This window comes from Phlebotomus papatasi, chromosome 3 (genome assembly GCF_024763615.1).
Source record: "Phlebotomus papatasi isolate M1 chromosome 3, Ppap_2.1, whole genome shotgun sequence".
Taxonomy (NCBI): domain Eukaryota; kingdom Metazoa; phylum Arthropoda; class Insecta; order Diptera; family Psychodidae; genus Phlebotomus; species Phlebotomus papatasi.
The window spans coordinates 30,228,953-30,251,670 of NC_077224.1; the positions used below are offsets into that span (position 1 = coordinate 30,228,953).

At 31.8% G+C, this 22,718-nt stretch overlaps 1 protein-coding gene across 6 annotated transcripts; it reads left to right on the plus strand.

Annotated features, from left to right (window-relative positions):
- Positions 1–105: 105 nt before the first annotated feature.
- Positions 106–22,173, plus strand: LOC129807514 (AF4/FMR2 family member lilli). 6 transcript variants are annotated; one of them, XM_055856820.1, is made up of 17 exons: positions 106–605; positions 2,928–3,222; positions 7,644–7,758; positions 7,846–8,229; positions 8,300–8,638; positions 10,899–10,957; positions 11,028–11,096; positions 11,164–11,270; positions 12,303–13,338; positions 13,409–13,547; positions 16,037–16,171; positions 16,261–17,231; positions 17,390–17,602; positions 17,679–17,759; positions 18,912–19,077; positions 19,164–19,311; positions 20,004–22,173. In XM_055856820.1, the coding sequence occupies exons 2-17, from the start codon at positions 3,209–3,211 to the stop codon at positions 20,120–20,122; spliced, it is 4,095 nt and encodes a 1,364-aa protein (XP_055712795.1). In that variant the 5' UTR covers positions 106–605; positions 2,928–3,208; the 3' UTR covers positions 20,123–22,173. The 6 variants fall into 6 exon arrangements, with proteins under 6 accessions (XP_055712795.1, XP_055712793.1, XP_055712798.1 ...); XM_055856818.1 differs by having other exon boundaries at positions 106–602; XM_055856823.1 differs by having other exon boundaries at positions 106–602; positions 17,408–17,602.
- The last annotated feature ends 545 nt before the right edge of the window (positions 22,174–22,718 follow it).

Consider the following 22,718-nt stretch of genomic DNA (forward strand, 5'->3'; position numbering starts at 1 on the left):
GGTGCTTCAAAATTTTAGACACAGGACAGTCAATACTCATTTTTACATCGTTTTTTACACATGCAGTTCGGGTAATATTCGGACGTCCGATTGATGTACTGTCACTTATGTCAAATGATGAAATTTAAGATGGCGATCGCGTTAAATTAAAGTCTTATTTATTTTTGTGGTGAATGAAAAAATGGACAAATTTGATATTGTGAATCAATGTAAAAGAACTTTGATATATATGTGATACTGAGGAGTTGTGTGACGTATACAGTGTGACTCCCCATGTACCCAAGACTGCCCAAAAGCACCACAGATCCACTCGAACATTTTTTCAATGAAAGAAAAGTGTGTGTTCTTGTGACGGAAAAAGAGACGAGCAAAAAATTTCTTTACTTTTTTCGCTCAATTTATTGTGGAATCTTACATCCTTTTCGTGTATCATCTCTACAATCAATAATACAAACGGTGGCCCATCGACGATTCCCTCTTCTAAATATCATCCAGAGATAGGCGTCGAAGAACGCAGCGGAGAGAAAAAAGAAAAGATATTTCATTACCCATAGAAGAGACACACACGGAGAAGACGCAGACGGAAGAACAAATATGTGGTGGTGGTGTATTTCCTCAATTATTATTACAAATTTTCAAACGTAGTTGATCGTAGTTATAAATTTCACTTTTTTTGTCAATTCTTGTACAAAAGACATTTAAAAAAAACTAAAATAATGCTCTCCTTTCTGACAAAAAATATTACAAGAGAGCTTAATATTTTAATGTTAAAAATTTGCTTGTCCTAAAAGAAAAAAAAACACTAGAAAGGAGATGGAGAAAATTGCTAGAGGAATACGCGAATGGCGCTTTATAATAGATTTTAAAACTTCTCTTTTTTTTAATCTTTATAATTTGCATAGAAATATTTCAAAATATTAACAATTTGTGAAAACATCACAGATAAAATACATACAAATAAAGATATATGAGTTTGCAACATTAGAATGTCCCTTCGCTAAGAACTTTAATTTTGCTATTATTCTCTCTAGGAAAATCATAAGCTTTTACTGTTTTATTTGTCAACAGATTCGTCCACTTACCTGAGATTTTATCTAAAATTAACTTTGTTAAAAAGTTGACACTTATTCCAATTTCGCATGTTGATCAAAATTGTATAAGAAATGTGGCAACACTTTTGTTTTAAGTTACATTTTTAATTATATCAATTTGTTTATTGATGCTATAGACACATTTACCACTTAAGCCGAGAGACGGCTTAACGTAATTATAATCAAAATAATGATTTGACTGAATTCCCATCTAACTCTTTCGTCTCTTTTGGGATTCTGTGTACCCAAAGCAGCATATGAATATTCTGTGAAAAAGACTGTTTTTTTTTTTAATTTTTCAGTTCAGAACTGATAAAAATCCAATTTTTAAGGATGCTTACAAACTATAAGTATGTACAAGTGTAAGATATTTTTTTGTAAGACCTCAATTAATCTCTGAGCTAAGATATTTTTGATTAAAAAATGGTGAAATTGGCTTGCAGCATATGCTGCGGTCCGGAAAGAGCTAAAGCTCTTTTTTTATAAATTTTTCATCTTAAGCTGAGAGATGGATTAGTCAAAAACTGATGGAAATGTATTGTGATCGTTATTTTGATTAAAATTACGTTAAGCCGTCTCTTGGCTTAATGCCCAACGCACAATAACTTTTGTTTTGTAAACATGTTTTTGACATTTCAATGAGAGTGAATGAAACCGAAATCTAGTTATCTCGCTCTCTCTCATAGGAAATTTTGAAAACATGTTTGCAAACAAAAGTTATTGTGCGTTGGGAATAACCCTTTAAGGACGATTGGAACACCGGTGTCCCATAAAGAACATAATTTTTCATGACTACCTAAAGGTATTTTTTTTCTTATATTTGCACGTAATTGCAAAGTAGAAGGTTAAAGGGATCTAGAATATTTTTTGCAAGTCTAGCTATTTGCTATGCAGTAAATATTTAAGCTCAAAAATGGCGAATTTTTAAATTCTCAAATTCATAATTGATTTTATTTATTTCTCATACTTCTAATTTTTTTTTAAGCAAAACCCTTTTGGCAATAAAAACTACAATACTCATACGTAATATTTTTCATTAAAGCGAAAAATAATATTCATTGGTATTGTCAGAAAAATTACTTAAATTTTTGGACTATTTTTGTCCCTATCGTTCATAAAAGCACAAAATACAACGAACCAGACTTTGTTAGACTTTCCAAGGTTAGATGTAAGACTTATCATTGATTATGTTTCTCAGTTTAACTTTCATTGTTGATTTTCAGTCCGTAAAAAGTGTCTCGTCGTTAAATGGTTAAGTCGTAAGTGTGCCTAGGGCATTACTTTTACTTTTAGGTAGATTTGCTTCGAAAAAATCTTGAACTTAATCAAATATTACAAAATGTAATATTTATCAACCTTCTAACTCATATTAGTGGAATTAGGGAAAAGTGCGTTACCTAGAAGGCGACAAATCTAGGATGACTCAATTTTATCTATGCTTTCTGTAAATTTGACCTATAAGCCATATCTATTCCTATGCATAATATACATTTAACTGAAAAAGCCATGAGTCAAGTTCATTAAGAACATAGCAAATAAAGAATCGTTCAAAGAATGAGCTGTCTCAAAAAATATTAAATCACTCCACTTTAAAAAAAAAAAATACAAGAAAATCCACAAAAAAAAAGGAAATATTCAAATTTTCTTCCGAAACATTTCATGTGTAGTTATCTAATGTCTTGAAATTCTTACTTCCTTTTGTGAGATTATTTTCTTTTAAAGTTTCTAATATTTTTGTAGTGTGTATTTTCACTTATTTAAATTTCTGATTTCTAACTCGTCACGTTTCCTCACATTCTAAATCCTTTTATTTGCTTTTTTTGGTTAATACCTTAGTTGAATGTTGTGCGAGTTGTGCATGCAAGCACTCTTCAGTTGCCTATATCCTGTGCTCAAGTTAAGTGACAACACAACCATCAAAGGGCATAAAAGCGTATAAATAGTGCCCAGGCGAATGAGGTCCGAACCCCTGCAACTCACTCGCCAGATCACCATCCCCCCCTCGGGAACAACACCTGTGATAGGCCAGGCAAATCGCGGATCACGAGGAGTGCGAGGAGCACAAATTTGGTGCTGGCCAAACACCCAACTATTTGTATGGGTGATATGTGACGAAAATGTCCAGAAATAGGTAAAAGCGTTATAAATTTTTTTTTTTACTTACTTCAATAAACATCTTTATGAATTCATCTAAAATCTAATGAGTCTGAGGAGTCTAAGAAAAATTATCCCTGATTTTTGTTTTGATTTATTTTGATAAATACTACATATTCAAATATGTATAGATTTACAATACATACTTGGACAATACTTTACAGAAACGTAGGAAATTTAGATTAAATATTAAATGCAATTAAACAAGTCAGTTATTAGATTCTAAAGCATTAAATTTAAAAAAAAATGTTACGTAAAAACTAAATTTTGTGTTTCGAAAAATTTCTAACAAGTATTTTCTTCTGTCAGATCAATTTACTCCTAGTTATGATAATTCTTTATGTGAAAAAGCTCTTGTTGGTTATTTTATAATGCTTTCAATTGTGTGCGGTTTTAATTTGGGTAGGTATCCGAACTGCCTAAGAAATAAATTCTATAGAGAACTTTCATTTTTATTACACCTTGAAGATAACAGGAACTAATATTTTATTTTATTATATATTCTAGCTTGAAATTCTAATGATTACAATATCTAACGTCAGTTTATCTAATGGAAATTCTAGTTGGAAGCTGGAACAAACCTTGACATATAAATGAGAGAATTATCCAGTTAAAATATTTATATGGGAAATTCATTATTTTTTAGCTCTGCCATATAGATCACTTTCTATCTTAAAAATAAATGGGGCTTTACAAGTCTGTCTCGTTTTTGGCAAAAAAAAAATTCTTCAGTCGAGGAAAGGCAGAAAAGGCAAGGAGCTGAATGCATAACACTTAGTGCATATATTTTACCGATTTTACCACTATAATATCAATTTTTAATGATAGAATTTCTCGAGGGAAAGTTTAAAAACTTAGAATGAATGCTTATTATGCGGATACAAATTATTCTGAAGACTAACTAATTCATTAATTTTGTTAAAATTTATTCCCCCGTATTCCCTAAAATCGAGCCTTAAAATTTTCTACTACTTTTTATCCACATTTTACCCCACATGTCTCGAATAAATAAAACCATATTGTTATGATGTCCTAAGAACCCGAGGTCATCAAACAGGAATACTGAAAATTTTAGATATACATATTCCAAAAATTTTAACGAAATATGTTCTCAAAATGACACCTAACACTTTCATCTTCAATGGCTTCAATAATGATTATTTGTTTTTTTTTTCTACTGAGCCTTATAAGGGGTTACGTGGGTCAAAAAGACTGGAAAGCAGTATATTTCCTCTATTTTTTTTTCTCAACATAATAATTTTTTATATTATTTTAAGTTGTTTATTATATAAAAGTACAACATTTTCAGAAATTTTCTTTAGCCGTTGAAATCTGATTTTCAGTAACCTTATTTGAAAAAAAAAATAGTTTTTGGTGGACAAGATTTCCCAGAGTATATTGATCTGAAAACAAAATACGAACACAGCTGATAAGTTAAACTCGTATTTAACCGTATGTTGTTTTATCTGAAATTTTAATTTTTTCTGCGTATTTTACACCACGTTTTGTCTTCTAAAATAAGTTGTTATGAAGGTAAAAGAAATTAATTAAAAAAATAACGAGTAGGGTAGGAAACAGTAAGAAAAAGATAAAATATCATCGACAATAGCAAATAGTCACAAATTGTGTACTTTTCATTTCTTTTTTTTAACTTCTCTTAATATTACGTCAAATAATTTTTCGTAAATTCCATATTACATAAAAATAAAGAAGATGCTAGATAAAAGATAAAAAATACTTCGCATAACATTAACGCAAACATCTAAATTAAGAATATATTTTTAATATTTACATGATCTTTCTCGATGCGACAGTTTGATAATGACTCTTAAAATCTCCTATTGCAGAGCTTATCTTTTAATTTCTGTGCTGTGTGTGTGGCCTGTTCGTGTATAATATAGTATTCAGAGATAATAGTATGTTGTCCCCTCAAAACAGTGAGAAATTAGAGTAAAATTTATGACTAGTAAGAAGTTAATATGCTTCCTAGTAATTATCATATGATAAAATTTGTTTATATCCTCATAGGATTCTGTCCTAATAGTTTTTATTCTCTCATTTAAATATATTTCTTTAAAAAATTAATAATAAATATCCATGGTAAAATAATACTCAGTAAAATCTCATATATTTTTTAATTCTTAATATTTGTTCTATCTGCACGACTAAGTGCATTATTAGGATGTAAATAACAGTAGTGGAGACCGGGGTAGAAATAATCACCAAATGATTTTTTCATTGCGTTTAACTCTTTCGTCTCTTTTGGGACTGTAGTACCCAAAGAAGCATATGCATCTTCTATCAAAAACAATGTTTTTTAATTATTCAGAACTGATAAAAATCCGATTCTTGTGGATGATTACAAACTATAAGGATGTCCTAATGTGAAATATTTTTTGTAGGAACTCAATTAATTCCTGAGCTTAGATATTTTTGATTAAAAATTGTGAAATTGGCTTGCAGCATATGCTGCGGTCCGGAAAGAGTTAATTCGTACAAAAAATGTTTGTATGAGGCTGATAAATATTTCAATGAATAGGAAGGGAAGTATATATTTATAATAAAGAGTGGTTTGCCCAATATTCCTTCTCAGGCAAACTATAAGATACCGCTATCTAATACTATACGTGGCTAATCTGCACCGGTCTCCCCTTGTAAACCTAGATCAGGTTATCTTGAATTTGGGTAAATTTAGTCCACTTTTTTAGTTTGTGTTTCTTTACACTTGATTTATATATACTTCACGATTGATTGTTGTGATACATAAAATTTTGAAGAACGTCCCAAACCAAAGTAATGTCTAGTTTCTTATCTTATAATGGAATGCGTCTGCAAATGGTTCCGTCTTCGCAAAGTCCCTTAATTTAAATCATTTGCAAAATAAAATATTCGATTTTTACTACCTAAGGTCAGGATGGGACATTTCTCTATATTTTTTAATAGTTTTTTGATAAATAATTAATACATCTTAAGAAGGGGTTACGTGGGTCACGCAGACTAAAAACAGAATCTGTCGTATATGTCCACGACATCTTTTTTCAACATAACTTTAAAAAAATCCAAGCTCTTAAACATATAAAGGTGTGTGCAATATTTTAATTATATTTTCTGAAATTTTCATTTCAAAATATTAAAAAGTCAGTCGTTTCAGTCAGTTTTTTTTAAAGCGATTTTTGAAAAACAAACATACTTTGCGGTGGACAAGATCGCTCAGATTATATTCATCTGATTTCAAAAAAAAAACTAAATATTCCCTATTAGCTGATGAGTTAAACTCGTACTTCAACGGTAGGTTTTTTTTTAAAGATTTATTACAATTTATTTGACAAGACAAAACGTGGTGTAAAATACGCAGAATATTATTTTTGTTTTGTTGTATAATATACTGCCAAAAATCCAAATTTCATTTTAAAGATAATTGTACCATTCAAGTACAAGTTTAACTCATCAGCCAACAAGAAATATTCAGTTTATTTGACGTCAGCTGAATATATTCTGAGAAATCTTGTCCATGGAAAAGCATGTTTTTTCAAAAAAGGTCTCCGAAAATCAGGTTACAACGGTTGAATTTTTAAGATTTCTAAAAGAAAATTTCAAAAAAAAATTAATTTAAATGTACTTTTATTATGTTTAGCATCTTGAAATAAAATAAAATTTTATTATGTTGAAAAAAAAAGAATTAGAGAAAATATGGTGTTTTCCAGTCTTTTTGACCCGCGTAACTCCTTTCGGTAAAAAGTTTTTTTTTTCTTAAAATATGAAATATTTCTACTCATAAAAGTTCTATAATTTCACATTTTATTTTATAATTATTTTACCCTATACAACTAATATATGATTATTTAAGTAAATCTCCTTCATTTCAACTCATATTTTTTATAATGATGTGTATACATGTATGAATTTATCGCGTGTCTGCCATAAATTATTAAAGCGTTGCAAAATTGATATGCAACTCTTCTTTTCTTCTCAATATTTCAGAGTCATCTGGGTTTAATACGAAAAAGTCTTTCTCTTGAGCCAGGAAGAAATTATTAGTTATTTGGATTTATTTTATAATAAATAAGCAAAGATATTGTTTTAATTATAGACAATAATTATGAAAGCACATAATATTACCACATTAATCTTACAAAGGTTTAAATCACTGCAAATTTTTTAAAAGTTGTTTTTTTTTTCAATGCAAGTTCTATCAAATGCTAGTGTTATGATATTTAGTTTAATTTCCTATACAATAACATACTTTTTTTTCTAATTTTTGTGTGTTCAGTTTAAAAGCAGAATGGTTGTAAAGAAAGATTATTTTGTTTATACTTGAATTTTATATAGGAAATGAAAATGATGATATTAAATGGAATTTGTTATTATTGTTGCAATTTTTTTTTGTGTGTGTTACAGAATGGATGACTCCGAAAGGATGGAGCGCAGAGAAAGGGATAAACAAGCCAGAGCAATGCTTTCTGCCCAAATACCAGAAACAGAATCAACACAGCTTTTTGCTGCTCCGGTCCGAGTACGTGTCATTTCCTTCTTTATTTTGTGATTAATCTTAATTTTTTTTATTAGTTTGACTATATTGGTATTATGTTGAAATTTACAGCTATCCCCATCTGAGGGTGATCGTCGGATACAGTCGAAATTGGGTGATTTTTCTGTGGCAAAACACCTGATGGAAGAAAAACGTCTGTTTGGAATTTCTCAAACGCCACAAACACCGCGTCAATTTCCACAGAGTAGCAATTCCTCCTTGTCTAACCAGTCGCAACAGCAATTAGGAACGAGTAGCAGCAATAATAGTTGTGCAATGATGGGATCAGGACCTACAAATAGTGGTAACAGTAACAATGGCACAATTGCAAGCAACCGTGCCTCTTCACATCACTATCAGCAGCAACCTCCACGAAATGTGTTCTTGAAGCCAACTGATAGCAAACCGGCCTACAATGGTAGAGGAGTATACCAAGGACAATTCGTTAAACATGAAGTATGTGTTCTTGAATATTTTTTTTTGTTTATATGCCCGATGCAATTATTCTTTGTTTTTTTTTCTCAAGCAGATGCATTCAACTGCCCCCAAAGGTCCTGGACCGCCCTCACTCACGTCCCAGCAACTGAATTCTCATCTGCAAAATGGACGTCTTATGAGTGAAAAGCAATCGTCAACAATGATGCCAAACGGTACCCTCAGAGGCACTCTGAAACCGTCACGGCTCCCTATGACCTCCATTCCGGCGGGAAATCCCCTCAGTACTCCAACTAGCGTGGGTGAGGTGAGAGATATCCTCAAGGAAATGACTGAGACAGTGACACCAGTTACGGGAATTGCAGCAACACCTAGAACGGAGTTTGATACAAAGTTTGCATTCGGTGCTGCAGGATTGCCTCAATATAAGGTACATATTATTAGATTTACAATAACAATTTAAAGATATTGTAATTGCTTAATTTCATAGTACAGTAGACTCTCGCAAATTCTGCTCTTTTAAGATCGGGCTATTTTTCAATTCGGGCAGCAGTTACATTTGAAAAAAGTTTGTTGACATTTTTCAGGTTTGATTATGATCATCAAATGATACAAATATGCTCAAATTTCGCATGGTTTGTCTTAGTTTTTAATGTGATTTTGCATTATTGAGGGATTTTCATGCAATTTACGTTATATATGAGTGTGTAAACTCAATATCTGTATGCACATGAATTAAAAATCGTTGCTTTTCAAAAAGTTTGTCGCCCGAATTTCTGTCTAATTCGGCTGACATTTCGGTCCCATATGCCCGAATTTGAGAGAGTCTACTGTATTCTTTCCATCGCAATTAATTTATAAAAGTTTACTGCTCAAGCTCAAAGAAAGAGCATCTATTATAATCCCCTTCTTTCAATTTGCTATCGTCCTAGAGCTTAAACCTTAAAAGATATCAATTTCTAGTCTTCAGTAATCCCCAATAAAAAAAAAACAATATCTTCAGATGTTCTTATATACTTTTCCCCCAAACCACCCACCAACCCTTCCGTTTAATTCGAAAACGGCTTCTACGATTTCTTATTTTTGGATATGTTTCGAAGGAGGTCCAGAAAAAGTCGTTTGTCTTTCAATGCAGCAACCTTCAAATATTTCAATTTTTCTCTTATTTCCCAAAGCAAAAATTCTAGCAAAAAAACTATACTTCAGAGTAGGGGAAACTGGGGCACCACCAAACACGGGGTAGCACCAAACACTGCGTTTTTTAATCAGATATTTGATTTCTAAGGACAAGACCTATAGGAATTTATAGGCACTATAGGGATGCTTGTTCACTGAAGAAATGGTTGAGATAGTCCAAGTAGTTTAGAAGCAAAAATTAGTGTTTGGTGCTACCCCGTGTTTGGTGGTGACCCAGTTTCCCTAACTGTTTTATTAACTTCGATTATTGAAATAGAATTTTTGCTTTGGGCAATAAGAGAAAAATTGAAATATTTGAAGGCTGCTACATTTAAAGGCAGACGACTTTTCGCTACATCAACACACCCTTAACAAGAGTAATCTTGTCGGGCAGCCACCACCAGTTGTGCTGCTCTGCCCGCTGTCCAAGTCCTAGGTTATTTTAATCTCAGACTTTTTTTATATTTAGATTTGTTTCTCCGTCAGAATCAGAATTAATAAATTTTAATGTAACTATTTAAAAATAACGTTTTATAAAGATTTAAAAAAAAAAATAAAATAATTTTGGTGATCATAAATATAATGTCATCGAGTAAATTTTTCATAACTTTATTATTTTTTTTTAACTAACACAACACAACTCTAATTGTGTAGAAGACTATTTGCACTACTATATTAGGTGAGATTCTTAACAATCTTACCTAATTTTTAGGTGTGATTCTTACATAATCACACCTATTTGAATTCTTTAAACTCTAATAGTGTAAAAAAGCGTTGGAAACTTTCAAGGTTGGATGACTTTGAAAATTATAAAATTTTGAAATAACTTATTGTATTAGAAATGTGCTGTATATTTTTTTTAAAGCGGTATTAGCTTTTTAAAAAGAAAAATATACAGCAATATAAAGAAACTATCAGGATTTAGTTAGCTCGAATTCACTTCATTAGTGATAAATGAAACTTGAAGAAAACTACAAACGTCTAAACTACCATGCTCTTCTCTGGACATGTTTTTTGTGTTATAAATCTAGCAATATATTTTGTAGCCTGGGGGTCCGTGGTGCAATTGGTAAAATTGTTCGACTCTTGGGCAGTGTGACCCCTGGCTCGACAGTCACAATTGTGAGTCCGAGTTCCGCCCGGTGCAAATGAAAAATAAATTTGTAAATGAATAATAAATTTGTAAACTCAGCAATGTACACAATAACAATATAAGCCCGGTACATTGAAAAAAAAATTGTAGCTTTATAAGGGTATAAAACTTATGTTAATAGATAATCGGTGGCATCGGCTGTTGTCGTATTTGCATTTCTTTTGTATCTGATTTTTGACTGTCAAACGATCTGTTGTGTAATATACCTACAAATAAGATGTTAATTACGATTTTTCGGACATCAATATTGAGAATATTGATAGTATGAATTTGTTTATGCTAAAATATTGCGATCGCTGTAATTTAATTTTAAAGTACAATATCTATATATAATTTTTTTCATATTTCCTCTAATTTACAGTATACGGAACTACCTCCACTATTTACACCTACCGTCAATCGAAGTTCCTCAAGACCAAAGTAACTAAAATAGTCATACGATAACTCTGAAGAGTATCTAATAATAATGAAAATATAATTTTGTTTTCAGTGATCTCGTGAATGAACCTAATATCTCTGACAGCGATGATGGGGAACGCAAGAAGCAACATACCGAGACGTTAGTATTTATATACGCAAAATATTGACCGATTGTATTTTCTAATATGACAATTAATGGCTTTTAGAATGTCTCCAAACAATGATAATTCTAGTGAAAGCGATGAATCTGCATCGAGTGGTGAATCATCAAGTGAAGAGTCAAATAACGGTTTAAAATTAGAATCAACAGATCGTAAGTTGTGACTAATTTTTTTTATATTTCATAATAATTTTATAATTATTATTATTATGGGAAAAAGTATGATTAGAAAATAAATCCAATGATAACTTTTACTCCATTAATCAATTTTTAATAATTATAAGATACACATTAGTTTTGTTTTGTAAATAAATATGTTATAATTAAACCACGAATGTGACAGATGTCTATATGACTAAGCCAGATCTAATAGGTATATTTATAAGTAAAATAATTAACCCTCCATCAAGTAAGATCGTCTCAAGACGGTCATCACAAAAATCACATTAACTGCGATTGAAAAGTTTCTATTGATTTAAAATTGCTTTTGTCCATTTATCTTACCGACATTTCTTCTCAAAGTAAGGGCCTAGACAGACCTGAGGATTAGCCGAAAGACGGCTTAGCATAATTATATTTCAAATAATGATTAAACTTCATTTCTAACATTTTTCATTAAGTCGTCTCTCGGCTTAAATCGTATGTGTGTCTAGGGCATAAATGTAAACTTAAATGCAGTAAAAGTGTGTTCTCGAAGCGAGCTTTGGCACGTACGTGGTAACTGTTAGCGGGTTAATTATAAGTTATATCACAACACTTCATTTATATTTTTATTTTGTATAAGAATTTAAATCTTTGATTATGCAGTGCAGTGGATAATAATAATAATAATAATAATAATAATAATAATAATACAAGTAGGAGAAACTAGGGCACCACCAAACGCGGGGTAACACTGCGATTTTTTATTCAGATTTTCGACTTCTGAGGACAAAACCTATAGAAATTTACAGGCATTTTAGGGATGCTTTTCCACTGAAGAAATGCTCCAGATAGTCCAAGTAGTTTAGAAATAAAAATTTGTGTTTGATTGTGCCCCGTTTTTGGGTGGTGCCCCAGTTTCCCCTATTCTATAATATGAACGTACTTGACCCTTATATTTATTTTTCAAAATTTTGAATTTTAAAACATTAATTCAGTATTGCTTAATCGATGTAAATAATTTTCTTATTTTAATTTGTGTAGAAAATAGTCCTTCATCGAAACTTGAACAGTGGAGCTTGATACAATTTGTCAAGCCACATGTACAAAATGACACATCACAACCTGCAACACAGGAACCATCCCCTTCGATGGCAATTAAAAATGAAAGGGATGAGGAAAATCAGGTATATCATTCTCAAGCACATCATATTAAGCAGGAACTATATCAGAATGAAGCAAACGATGACGGTGGTCATGAGACTGCTAATCAACATACGCAAATGAGTATAACCAATCTAAGGTACGAAACATCATCTGTAGTGACTCCAGTGGCTAAGAGTCCCTCAAAGAGTCCTGATAGACGCAGCAATTCCGATCCCTTTGAATCTGATGAGATTGAAAGTGTTTTGGCCGAAGTGAAGCAAATTGCCACCATAAAGCCCATTTCAAGTTTCTCAGACACAGATGACAAAGTGACGGAGAAATGTGTCAAGAAAATACGCGACAAGCGAAGGAGACGCTCTCATCAAACAACAACACCACATAGTGATTCAAGTGACGATGATGGTGGATTTGGTAGCACAACACGTCGTAGTCGGTCCAAATCGACGGAAAAGGAGATGAAGAGGGTGCGAGGGAGACCACCGAAGAAGAAAAGCTTACCTCCAGCCATAGTATCGACGACCAATACTATAACTAACACAGTAAAAAATACAGTGCCTAAAACAACCCCTCCACCAAAAAAGGATGCATCCAAAGGTGGCAAGAAGGTGATATCGCGACGCTTAGGAGCACGAAGAAGCTCTGTGATGAAGAGTCGCGAGATGCTGGAAACAACATCATCATCGAGTGACAACAGTGATAACAGTGATGATGATAACACTCGCAATGACGATGATTCAGAATCAAATGGTGCAGAGGGCATCAAAACGAGAATGCCTTGCAAGCCGGCCATTGCCAGTAAGCACCATCCAGTTAGTTTATTGGCAATCACGCAGAATCGTCCGTCATCGCGAGGCCATCCAAAGCAATCCAACGATGACAATTCATCCGTGTCATCAAACACCAGCCGAGAAGAGTAAGTGGATTTTTCATCAAATCTCAAAGATTTATAGTCAAAAATTAATTTTTGTTTTTCTATTTAATAGACACCACTCTACACCACGAAGTGCTGCACGTCCTTCAGTGTCACCTGCCAATCGGCTGATATCCCCCATCAGTAAACTTTCGTCGTCCTGTGATGAAAATTCAGATGCAACTGATAGCGATAGTATTCGGGAGGAGAGGGTAAGTTGAATTCTCTTATCCCTCCGATCGTACCAAACTTTCATTAGCATTTTGAACTTTTGTATTTGAAAATCTTCAAAATGGAATATTGGGAAATAGAGGTGGCGAAGCGTCACAGACTTTGCGAAATGCTCGAACTCGTGACTTAGATGCTATACCTCAAAAGTACTCATCAAAATCATTCAAAAGATCCTCTCAAATTGTTTTAAAAGTAAATAGAATTGATTTTCGGATAAAAATTAGTTATCGGATATGAACCCGATCATTACCGGTTCAGAACCGATTGAAACCGGTTCAGTTTTATAGGAAATTCAAAGACCTTTCCAACGAGCCTAAACATGACCCCATTCGTTTGATAAATGAACTCTATAGGTGTTTTTTTTAACGTTTGACCTTGAAAAATCGTTATTACAAATGATTCAACGGTATTTTCGTCTAAGGACGAAATGTCCGTCTGGGTAATCTCTAAAACAATGAAAAAAAAACCGCACGACGCGTTTTCGAGCAATCCCAAAAAAAAAACAGGTTACCTCAAACTCCAATGGAGTTTAATTATTGGTGGATATTCTTTAACATCTGCGTGAGGTCTATTAGCGATTTAAGTCCCAGGGACCACATTAACCTTTATTAGATTTGTTGGTTGTATATTAATCCTTCCTTCATTCAGATGCATGAATTTTTTGAATCGTCTAACACCTACTCGATTATTCTCGATGCCTAGAACCCTCGATTTTCTTGTTGATGAGAGGGTATTTGTTTGGTAAGGCTTTAGGAATACAATACCTAGAGTTTATTTATATAACTATATTATATATTAAAGTTTATTTTATATAACAATCTTCCTCCTCATGATACTTGCAATTCCTCGTGAAGCATTCAAAAAGGCACTTATAGTCTGGGCTTTCTTACTGGATTCCCTTTTCTTTTCTACTATTAGGTGTGATTCCTTCATAATCACACCTATTTTAATCCTCGAACTTATACAGGTAGCAATTCTATAATCCGTTTTTTTTTCTAACTTTTCACCACTATGGAACTCAAATGGTAAAAGCTAGGTTTTTCAGGAGAATCTGGCCTTCCGGTGAGCGTCGATATTTATTGATCAAATCCTATGAATCAAACACACAATTTTACGAGAGTTTTCGAACGGACTGCTACTCAAGTCCGTACCAGTCCGTTCACTGTGTAAAAAAAGAAAGAAGAAAATTAGCTCCTAACCAAATTCAAAACTGATGCATAAGAAAGTAGAGGAATTAGTGACAAAAATCCTAAAGAAAAGACCAACCAATAACCACCACACCAATAAAATTGTGTGTTTGATTCATAGGATTTGATCAACAAATTCCGACGCTCACTGGAAGGACAGATTGTCCTGAAAAACCTAGCTCAGTTACACCACTGTCGGCTATCCCTTTATATAACAAGTGGTAAAAGTGGTAAAAGATATAAATTTCCGGTTTTTGGTGACCCCCAATAAAAATAAATGATCTTCAGTTTTTTTTTTAATTTTTTCCCCTCACCCCCCTCCAAACCCACCAAATCTATGTTTTTTTTTTAATTTATTTCGAAATCGTCACTATAGATTTCTTTTATTTTTTTTATTTATTATTATTTTATTTTGGATTTTTGAACGTCATAGCCGTTTTGGTTTAATTTGGATTTTTTGGATAAGTATTGAATTTTCCAACTAGGCTATGTAAGTCCCAATGCGGTAGTGAATTGATCAAATAATCGATTAAAATGAGTAATAATTTATTTTAATCGATTATCCCATTTCATATGTGCGTGCATGTGTTACTAATGTTAACTAATGTACACTTCTTAACAAATTTTCTAGTTTGGAATTAATTTATAATTTGTGAATCAATTTAATCGGTAATAATACCCCGGTTTATACACCCAAAAATCATGCAAAAATTTAAATCAGGTATAGCTCTATCTCGTGAGTTCGAACATTCGAGCTGGGACTCTTTACTATCTCTTTTATGTAATTTTATTACTATTTTTGATTCATACAATTTTTATATTTATCATATATTTGCTTTTTATACATTTATATAAGTAGGTTGCAAGCGAATTGTGATTTTTCTTTAAATTAATTGAAATAAAAAGAACAAATGTACCTAATGATAAATGGTTGATCCATAATGTGTTTTCTCTTATGCTCCAAAACATTTTTTTTTGTTTGACAAGAATACTATCTGCAATAAAAAAAAATAGGAAATTCATTTAAATGTTATCTAAGTTGTACATGTGTACAGCATGTGCAACAATGTAAAAATTTTTAAAATTACTTTTATAGAGAATGTGAATCAAATTAATAACACATTACTTTAGTTATATTTCAATGAAATTTCTTTCGTTTACCATTACAAAGGAAAAGTTTAACAATTCTTCTCATAAAATTTTTCTTTCATTAGATTTTCCAACAGATTTAGATTTTTAGGCTACAAAAAATTTGATACATATAAGCTAATTCATCTTTTCAGAAAATTCGAGATAAAACAAAAAGTGATAAGAACAAAAGTGATACTCTTCGTAAGCTATTTTCTGGCTTCAAAGGCGAAGGTGGTGCCAAAGGAAAGGGCCAAGTGGTGATTGTGGATCACTCAGAAGATTCTCATGTAAGTTTCGTAAACCGATATATATACATATGTCTATATATACTTTATTAGGTAATCTAAGAAGTATTTATTTTAATTTACAACTTTAGATTCAATCTAAAGACGATTCCGGTGTATCAGAAAAATTTCTTTCACCATACTCATCAAAATATGGATCGAATACGAATATTAGTGGGAATTTGATGAGATCGAGTGATCAGAGTGTATCTGCAGCGCGACAATTACTATGCAGAATTGATTTGTTGCGTCTTAAGCGGATACCACACCCGCCCAATACTGTGCAAATGCACAAAAGTCCACGAAAAGGGAAATATCACTGTGATTCAAAGAGTCCCGGTGCCACGACATGGAATGCAGCAACAACATGCGGTGCAAAAAATCCCAGTGGGGATGGTGGTGGTGGAAAGATAAATGCACGTCTGGAAGTAAATCAGGTGGAAAATGGGCGTCTCACAGGAACATACAGTCAAATGAATTCACATGAGAATAAAACTGGAAACAATCAGTCAATACCGAATCGTGTTAATTCGACAAATGTATTAACAGGACAAGTTGCACAGTCACCGAAGAATCTGCCAAATGATCACAAGTCAACCAATAATAACAATAACAGTATCAAAAGAGAATCTATCAAGTCTGAGTATACAAATGTTGACATCACTGGCAATTCGCCACGAATTGATGATAAGGGTAGTTTATATGGTGGGAAGCTTGGTACCTTCAATGGTGGCAGTATAAAGAGGGAGAAATTGAGTGAAACAAAGTCTGATTTTTACACATCTGGTGCATCATCAGAGATTGATGTGAAGCAGAGTAGTGGCAAATTGACTACTGAGTGTTTACCTAAAGAGAGAAAAAAGAGACGATCGAGCTCGGGTAGTGGTCCCATTAAAACTGGCAAGAAACGAAAGAATGGCTCACAAAATGAACTTATTCATGAAACAACACCACCAACGAATCATGACAGGATAGAAACTGTTGTGTACAGAGATGTTGAGAAGAAAATTTACTATTCATATTTTGAATGTACAAATGAGAGTGACAGCGGAAGGGAGGATAAGTAAGTAATACCATATATCATTTCACCAAATATCCATCACTAAATAATTATCATGATTCCTTCAAATAATCTATTTTTGTGTTTGAAACACGTAGTGTGTGTTTGATGCATCAAAATGTCCATTACAAGAAATCTCTAAAATAATATGAAATTTTTAGCGTCAAAATTAATTGTAGGGGCCAGAGTACATACCTGTTGGAAGCACAACGTTTGAAGCATGCTGCTGACAAGGAGACAGAACATTTGGCCCAAGCAATGACATACTTGGAGGCAGTTCTCTATTTTCTATTAACAGGAGATGCCATGGAGAAAGAATCTCTTACAGAACGGTCAGCTTTTACAATGTACAAAGATACCCTAAAGCTCATAAGGTATATGCTCCGCTAATAAATATTTTGTCGATCATAATGAACTATATTACTAACGTCTATTTTTAAATATATATAGGTACATTTCCTCGAAATTTCGCAGTCAACAACAGGTTCACACGATGCAGGGTAACATTCACAGCAAAGTTGCCATACTAAGGTAAGCATTCACAGATATTTATAAATTATGATTTGAATTATATCATCGCTTCAAATGCCATTTTATTTCAAAAAGAGTACTTTTTAAAAAGGTTTATTTGAAATTAAAGCCAGTGATAAGCCTAGATCAGCTTATAGAGGTGCGATTCCTTCATTGTAAATTTGGATTGTGGCAAACTCGAACGATATTTATACATAAATAATGCAAATTTCATTTAATAATTCTTAACCTGCATGTAACATATTATCGTTATTAATAAGGAAAATTGGATGAGAAATGCATAAAAGTGTCTGAAAATCTTTAAAGTCGATTTTCTCGGAAACTATGATAGATAGAGGCCTCAAACTTTACGTTCGTTTAGAATCTCTGTCAGCGACCCGTGAGAATCCGCGAAGATATTCATAACCCACGAAAAATACGCGCCACGTGAAAATCCGCAAAAAAATTCGTGCCCCGCGAAAATCCACGAAAAAATTCGCGCCCCGCGAAAATTCGCGAAAAAATACGCGACCCGTTAAAATCCGCGAAAAAATTTATCGCCCTGCGAAAATCCGCGAAAAATTTCGCGCCTCGAGAAGATCCGCGGGAGACATCGCGGATCGTGAATTGTATATGCCACTTTACAAATCTTCGAATATAAAAATTAAATTTGGGTCAAAAATCTTCTGTTGTTAGAGGCCAAAGGAGCTACGATATTTTGGCAAAAATTAATGCAAAACTTTAGAAAATGGAACTTAATTTATTAATTATAGTTAAAAATGAAATTATTAATAGATATTAACCTAAATTTGGTAAAAAAAATAAATACCCTAGCGCTAAATTTATTGAGTGGAATTATACTTATTTCCAGCCTAAACAAAATTTTATTATATTTCTAAAACTACTCAGAATAAAAAATCAAAATGTCGATTTTTTATGTTGGCATGAAAGGACGTTATGGACTACGTATGAATTTTTTCCGACATTTCTTTTTTTTTGTTGAGTTTCTTTAGGGATTAAGGGGTGGAATTATACTTATTTCCACCACTGTAATAAGTTATTTGCTTAATGACGAGATTGTCAAAGATGCAAAGCTTCTAGAAGACTAATTTAGTGATTCCAGTATAATTATTTCAGTAGTACATTTCTATTTATCCTTATTTTTTCTTGCAGTTTACGATGTCAATCATTGCTGTATTTGAAATTGTATCGAATGTGTAAAGCAGAAGTTAGGGAAGTTCAAAAGATTATAGGAGAGCATACGACGAAACGGAATGCTGATTTACCAAATGGAAATACCCCATCTCCAATATCACCATCGACTACAATTCAAGGACAAGTAAGACTTTTTCTGAGACAATAACTTTGAGGTTCAACTCATTGTAAATAATTCTGGTAATTGTGTGTTTCTATGGTAATTTTCAGAATATTGGTGGAACAACTGGTGGTCAAATGGTGCCTCATCAGACATACAATGCATTTCAGCGACAAAGCACCTTTCTCCATTATTTAGTCAATTGCCATGATTTATGGGATCAAGCTGACCTTCTTGTTACGAAAGGGAATCATACAGGTGAGTATTTTTTGTAACATTTCTACAAGTTTAACTGTTTCAGATATCTATATTAAAAAAAACCTGAGAAAAAAACAAATTTAATGATCATATTTTTTTTATTTATCAATTATAGCTAAATTGATTTTTTTTACAAAATTTGAACAATTAGCTAACAATCTTAAAATTAAAATTTCTTATATTGCTACATTCATTCATTTTTAACCGCTAATCCTTCTTATCTTATTTTTTTCTAAATGTTACAAAAGTAAAATTGCAACATTCAGGATTTGTTGTTCGCTGATATAAGCATTTTGCTTTTAAATGCCTAATGCCCAACGCATAATAACTTTTGTTTGTAAACATGTTTTCAAAATTTACTATAAGAGTGAGCGAGATGACTAGATCTAGGTTTCACTCACTCACACTGAAATGTCAAAAACATGTTTACAAAACAAAAGTTATTGTGCGTTGGGCATAACGCACAATCACTTTTGTTTTGTAAACATGTTTTTGACATTTCAGTGAGAGTGAATGATATCTAGATCTAGTCATCTCGCTCTCTCTGATAGAAAATTTTGAAAACATGCTTACAAACAAAAGATAATGTGCGTTGGGCAAAAACCTGTAACAGTTATACACTTGTGTTACAATGTAACAAAAGAGATATTTTATAAATGAAAATGTTTATATTTTCGCTTTCTCTGGTATAGAATTTTTTATCAACTTGGACCACGAAAACGGGCCTATGACATTGCACAGTTCAATATCAAGTGCTGTTAAGTATGTGAAAGCCGGATTGCAGAAATTGAGACAAACATGTCAAGTATGAAATTATATTGTCTGTTTCTCAGAATAGTTTTTCTTTTTTTTATAATCTGAATTACTAGTATAATTTTGGTGTTTCTTTTACCTTTAAACGTTGATTTGAATGTAAATCACACTAGAGGAAAGATGTTAAAACCGTTTTTTTCATATTAGGCAATTAGAAATTCAATGAAAATCACTTAAATGGACTTTTGAAATGAAAGACATGAATCCTGAAGAGCTGTGGGATGGTATATAAACATGTAAACAAATGTGGAAGAGATAGAAAGTATATTTTATACTTTAATATTTTGTTATGTAATTTATTTTATTATTTATATGGAAAGAAAACTCAATTTCTGTATAATTATTGTATAGAATATAATACTTATTGATTAGCAATGTAATTCGAAAAATAGTAGATACTTTTGCCAGATGAAAAGTATATGTAAAAGTGAAGTTAAAATTTATAATATACACACTATTTAAAAAGGAGTCGTATGGAGTGATTTTTTTTCTGCAAATATACTTTGATATTGAAGACAAGATTCACTAAGTATGTATAATACGTTGTATATTCTTAGTTTAACGAATTTTGTAATAGGAAACTTACTTTCTTTTCTTGATGAAGCAATAGTAAATGAGAAAATAATAGTTTTTTGTGTAGAAAAAAAAAAGCAAATGAAAATTAATTGGTTTTGATTTAGTGAAAACAAAATTCAAATGAAATTTAAAATCAAAAATTGTTATCAAAAGTATCGATTTCATAAAACAAAATAAAAAGAACACGATTTGATCTTTTAATTCAATTATGTCTTTTTTCTTAAATATTTCGTGTATAAAGTACATATACATACTAATGCAGTTTAGGGAGAGACAATAAAATCAAACATTTAATTTGAAAACAAAATAAATCTGCAACAAGTACAGTAGACTCTCACTCAATCGGCTCTTTTTCAATCGGCGACAAATTTTGTTAACAATTTTCACGTTTATATGAAGCTAATTCGCTCAAATTCGCTGTAGTTCTTCCTATTTTATCGTCATTCTTTGTAATTGAGCGCTTTTTGTGGAATTTACAAAGGCTTTGACGCTCAATTCTATCGCTTAACCGGATGACATTTTGCCCCATATTCCCGATTGAGAGAGTCTACTGTACAGTAGACCCTCTCAAATTCGGGCATTTGGGACTGAAATATGAAAAAAATGTGAAATGCAACGACTTTTTTTTATTCATCTTCACATTCATTAAGTTTATTTACTCATATTTATTGAAAATGTCATAAAATTTCCTGAATAATGCAAAATCGCATCATTAACTAAGGGCCTTGACAGACATGAGGATTAGCCGAGAGACGGCTTAGTGTGATTATACGCGACATAATGGGTTAAACTTGATTTCCATCGTTTTCCACAAAGTCGTCTCTCGACGTCGTAAATGTGTCTAGGTCTAGGGCATAAAGCAAATTTAACTCTTTCCGGACCGCAGCATATGCTGCAAGCCAATTTCACAATTTTTAATCAAAAATATCAAAGCTCAGGAATTAATTGAGGTCCTACAAAAAATATCTCACATTTGGACATCCTTATAGTTTGTAATCATCCACAAAAATAGGATTTTTATCAGTTCTGAATACTTAAAAAACATTATTTTTCACAGAACATTCATATGCTGCTTTGGGTACTCTCGTCCCAAAAGAGACGAAAGAGTTAAGCATATTTCCTTCACTCAATTACCAAGACAAACTTTAAAAATATCAACAAACTTTTTTTCAAATATAACTGCTGCCCGAATTAAAAAGTATCCCGATCTTAAAAGAGCCGAATTAGGGAAAGCCTACTGTATTTCTATTTTGATAAAAATAGGTGGAGATTGTTAATAATCTACACTTTTGTGCTTATGACGACATCTTAATTGCAATCAATTTCAAAATTAATTTTTAGTAAAAACATTGAGCAAATAATTTTTTTCCAATGCCGAAATACATTTACAACATAGTGATAATTACTTTGTTAATTATTTTCTAGCAAAATGTCGAAAATAGGAACAGTTTTCTACTTTTCAAAACAGAAAAATCTAGCAACAAGACAAAACACATAAAGCGTATCTTACAAAAAAAAAAATTTACGCCAAGAGTGAGAACATATATAATGGTAATAAAATAATAGAGAAAATGCATTCTAAAAAAATATAGTTTAAAAGAAAATGAATTGTGAATGGTGAAAACTGTTATTTGTTGTTAAAATCTTTCATTGTTGATACATTTTTTTCTTATCTTTACAAGTGGGGTCTATTTTATTTTGCAAGTTATTTCGAATTTGTTTTTTCTCATTTTTCTCTTACAAACATATTATTTACACGTTTATATATATATATATATATATATATATATATATATATATATATAAAACTTTAAAATATGATATCCTAATTCTTTATTATTTTTACTTCTACCATTATTTTTTCTATCATATAAAAGCTCCTTATATGTATATATATTTATATTTTTGTTTTGTGTTTAAGGATTTTACCATCTTTTTATTGCTTTGAAACGGGACCAAATTTTTTTTCGTCATTTACAAACATTATTTTGATTTTAATAGTCAATTTATGCTATGTT

Excerpts from the sequence above, each read along its gene's own strand:
- LOC129807514 (XM_055856820.1), top strand. Across the intron at positions 8,639-10,898 it reads CAGGATTGCCTCAATATAAG|TATACGGAACTACCTCCACT; the intron begins GTACATATTATT and ends TCTAATTTACAG. Across the intron at positions 17,603-17,678 it reads GATACCCTAAAGCTCATAAG|GTACATTTCCTCGAAATTTC; the intron begins GTATATGCTCCG and ends AAATATATATAG.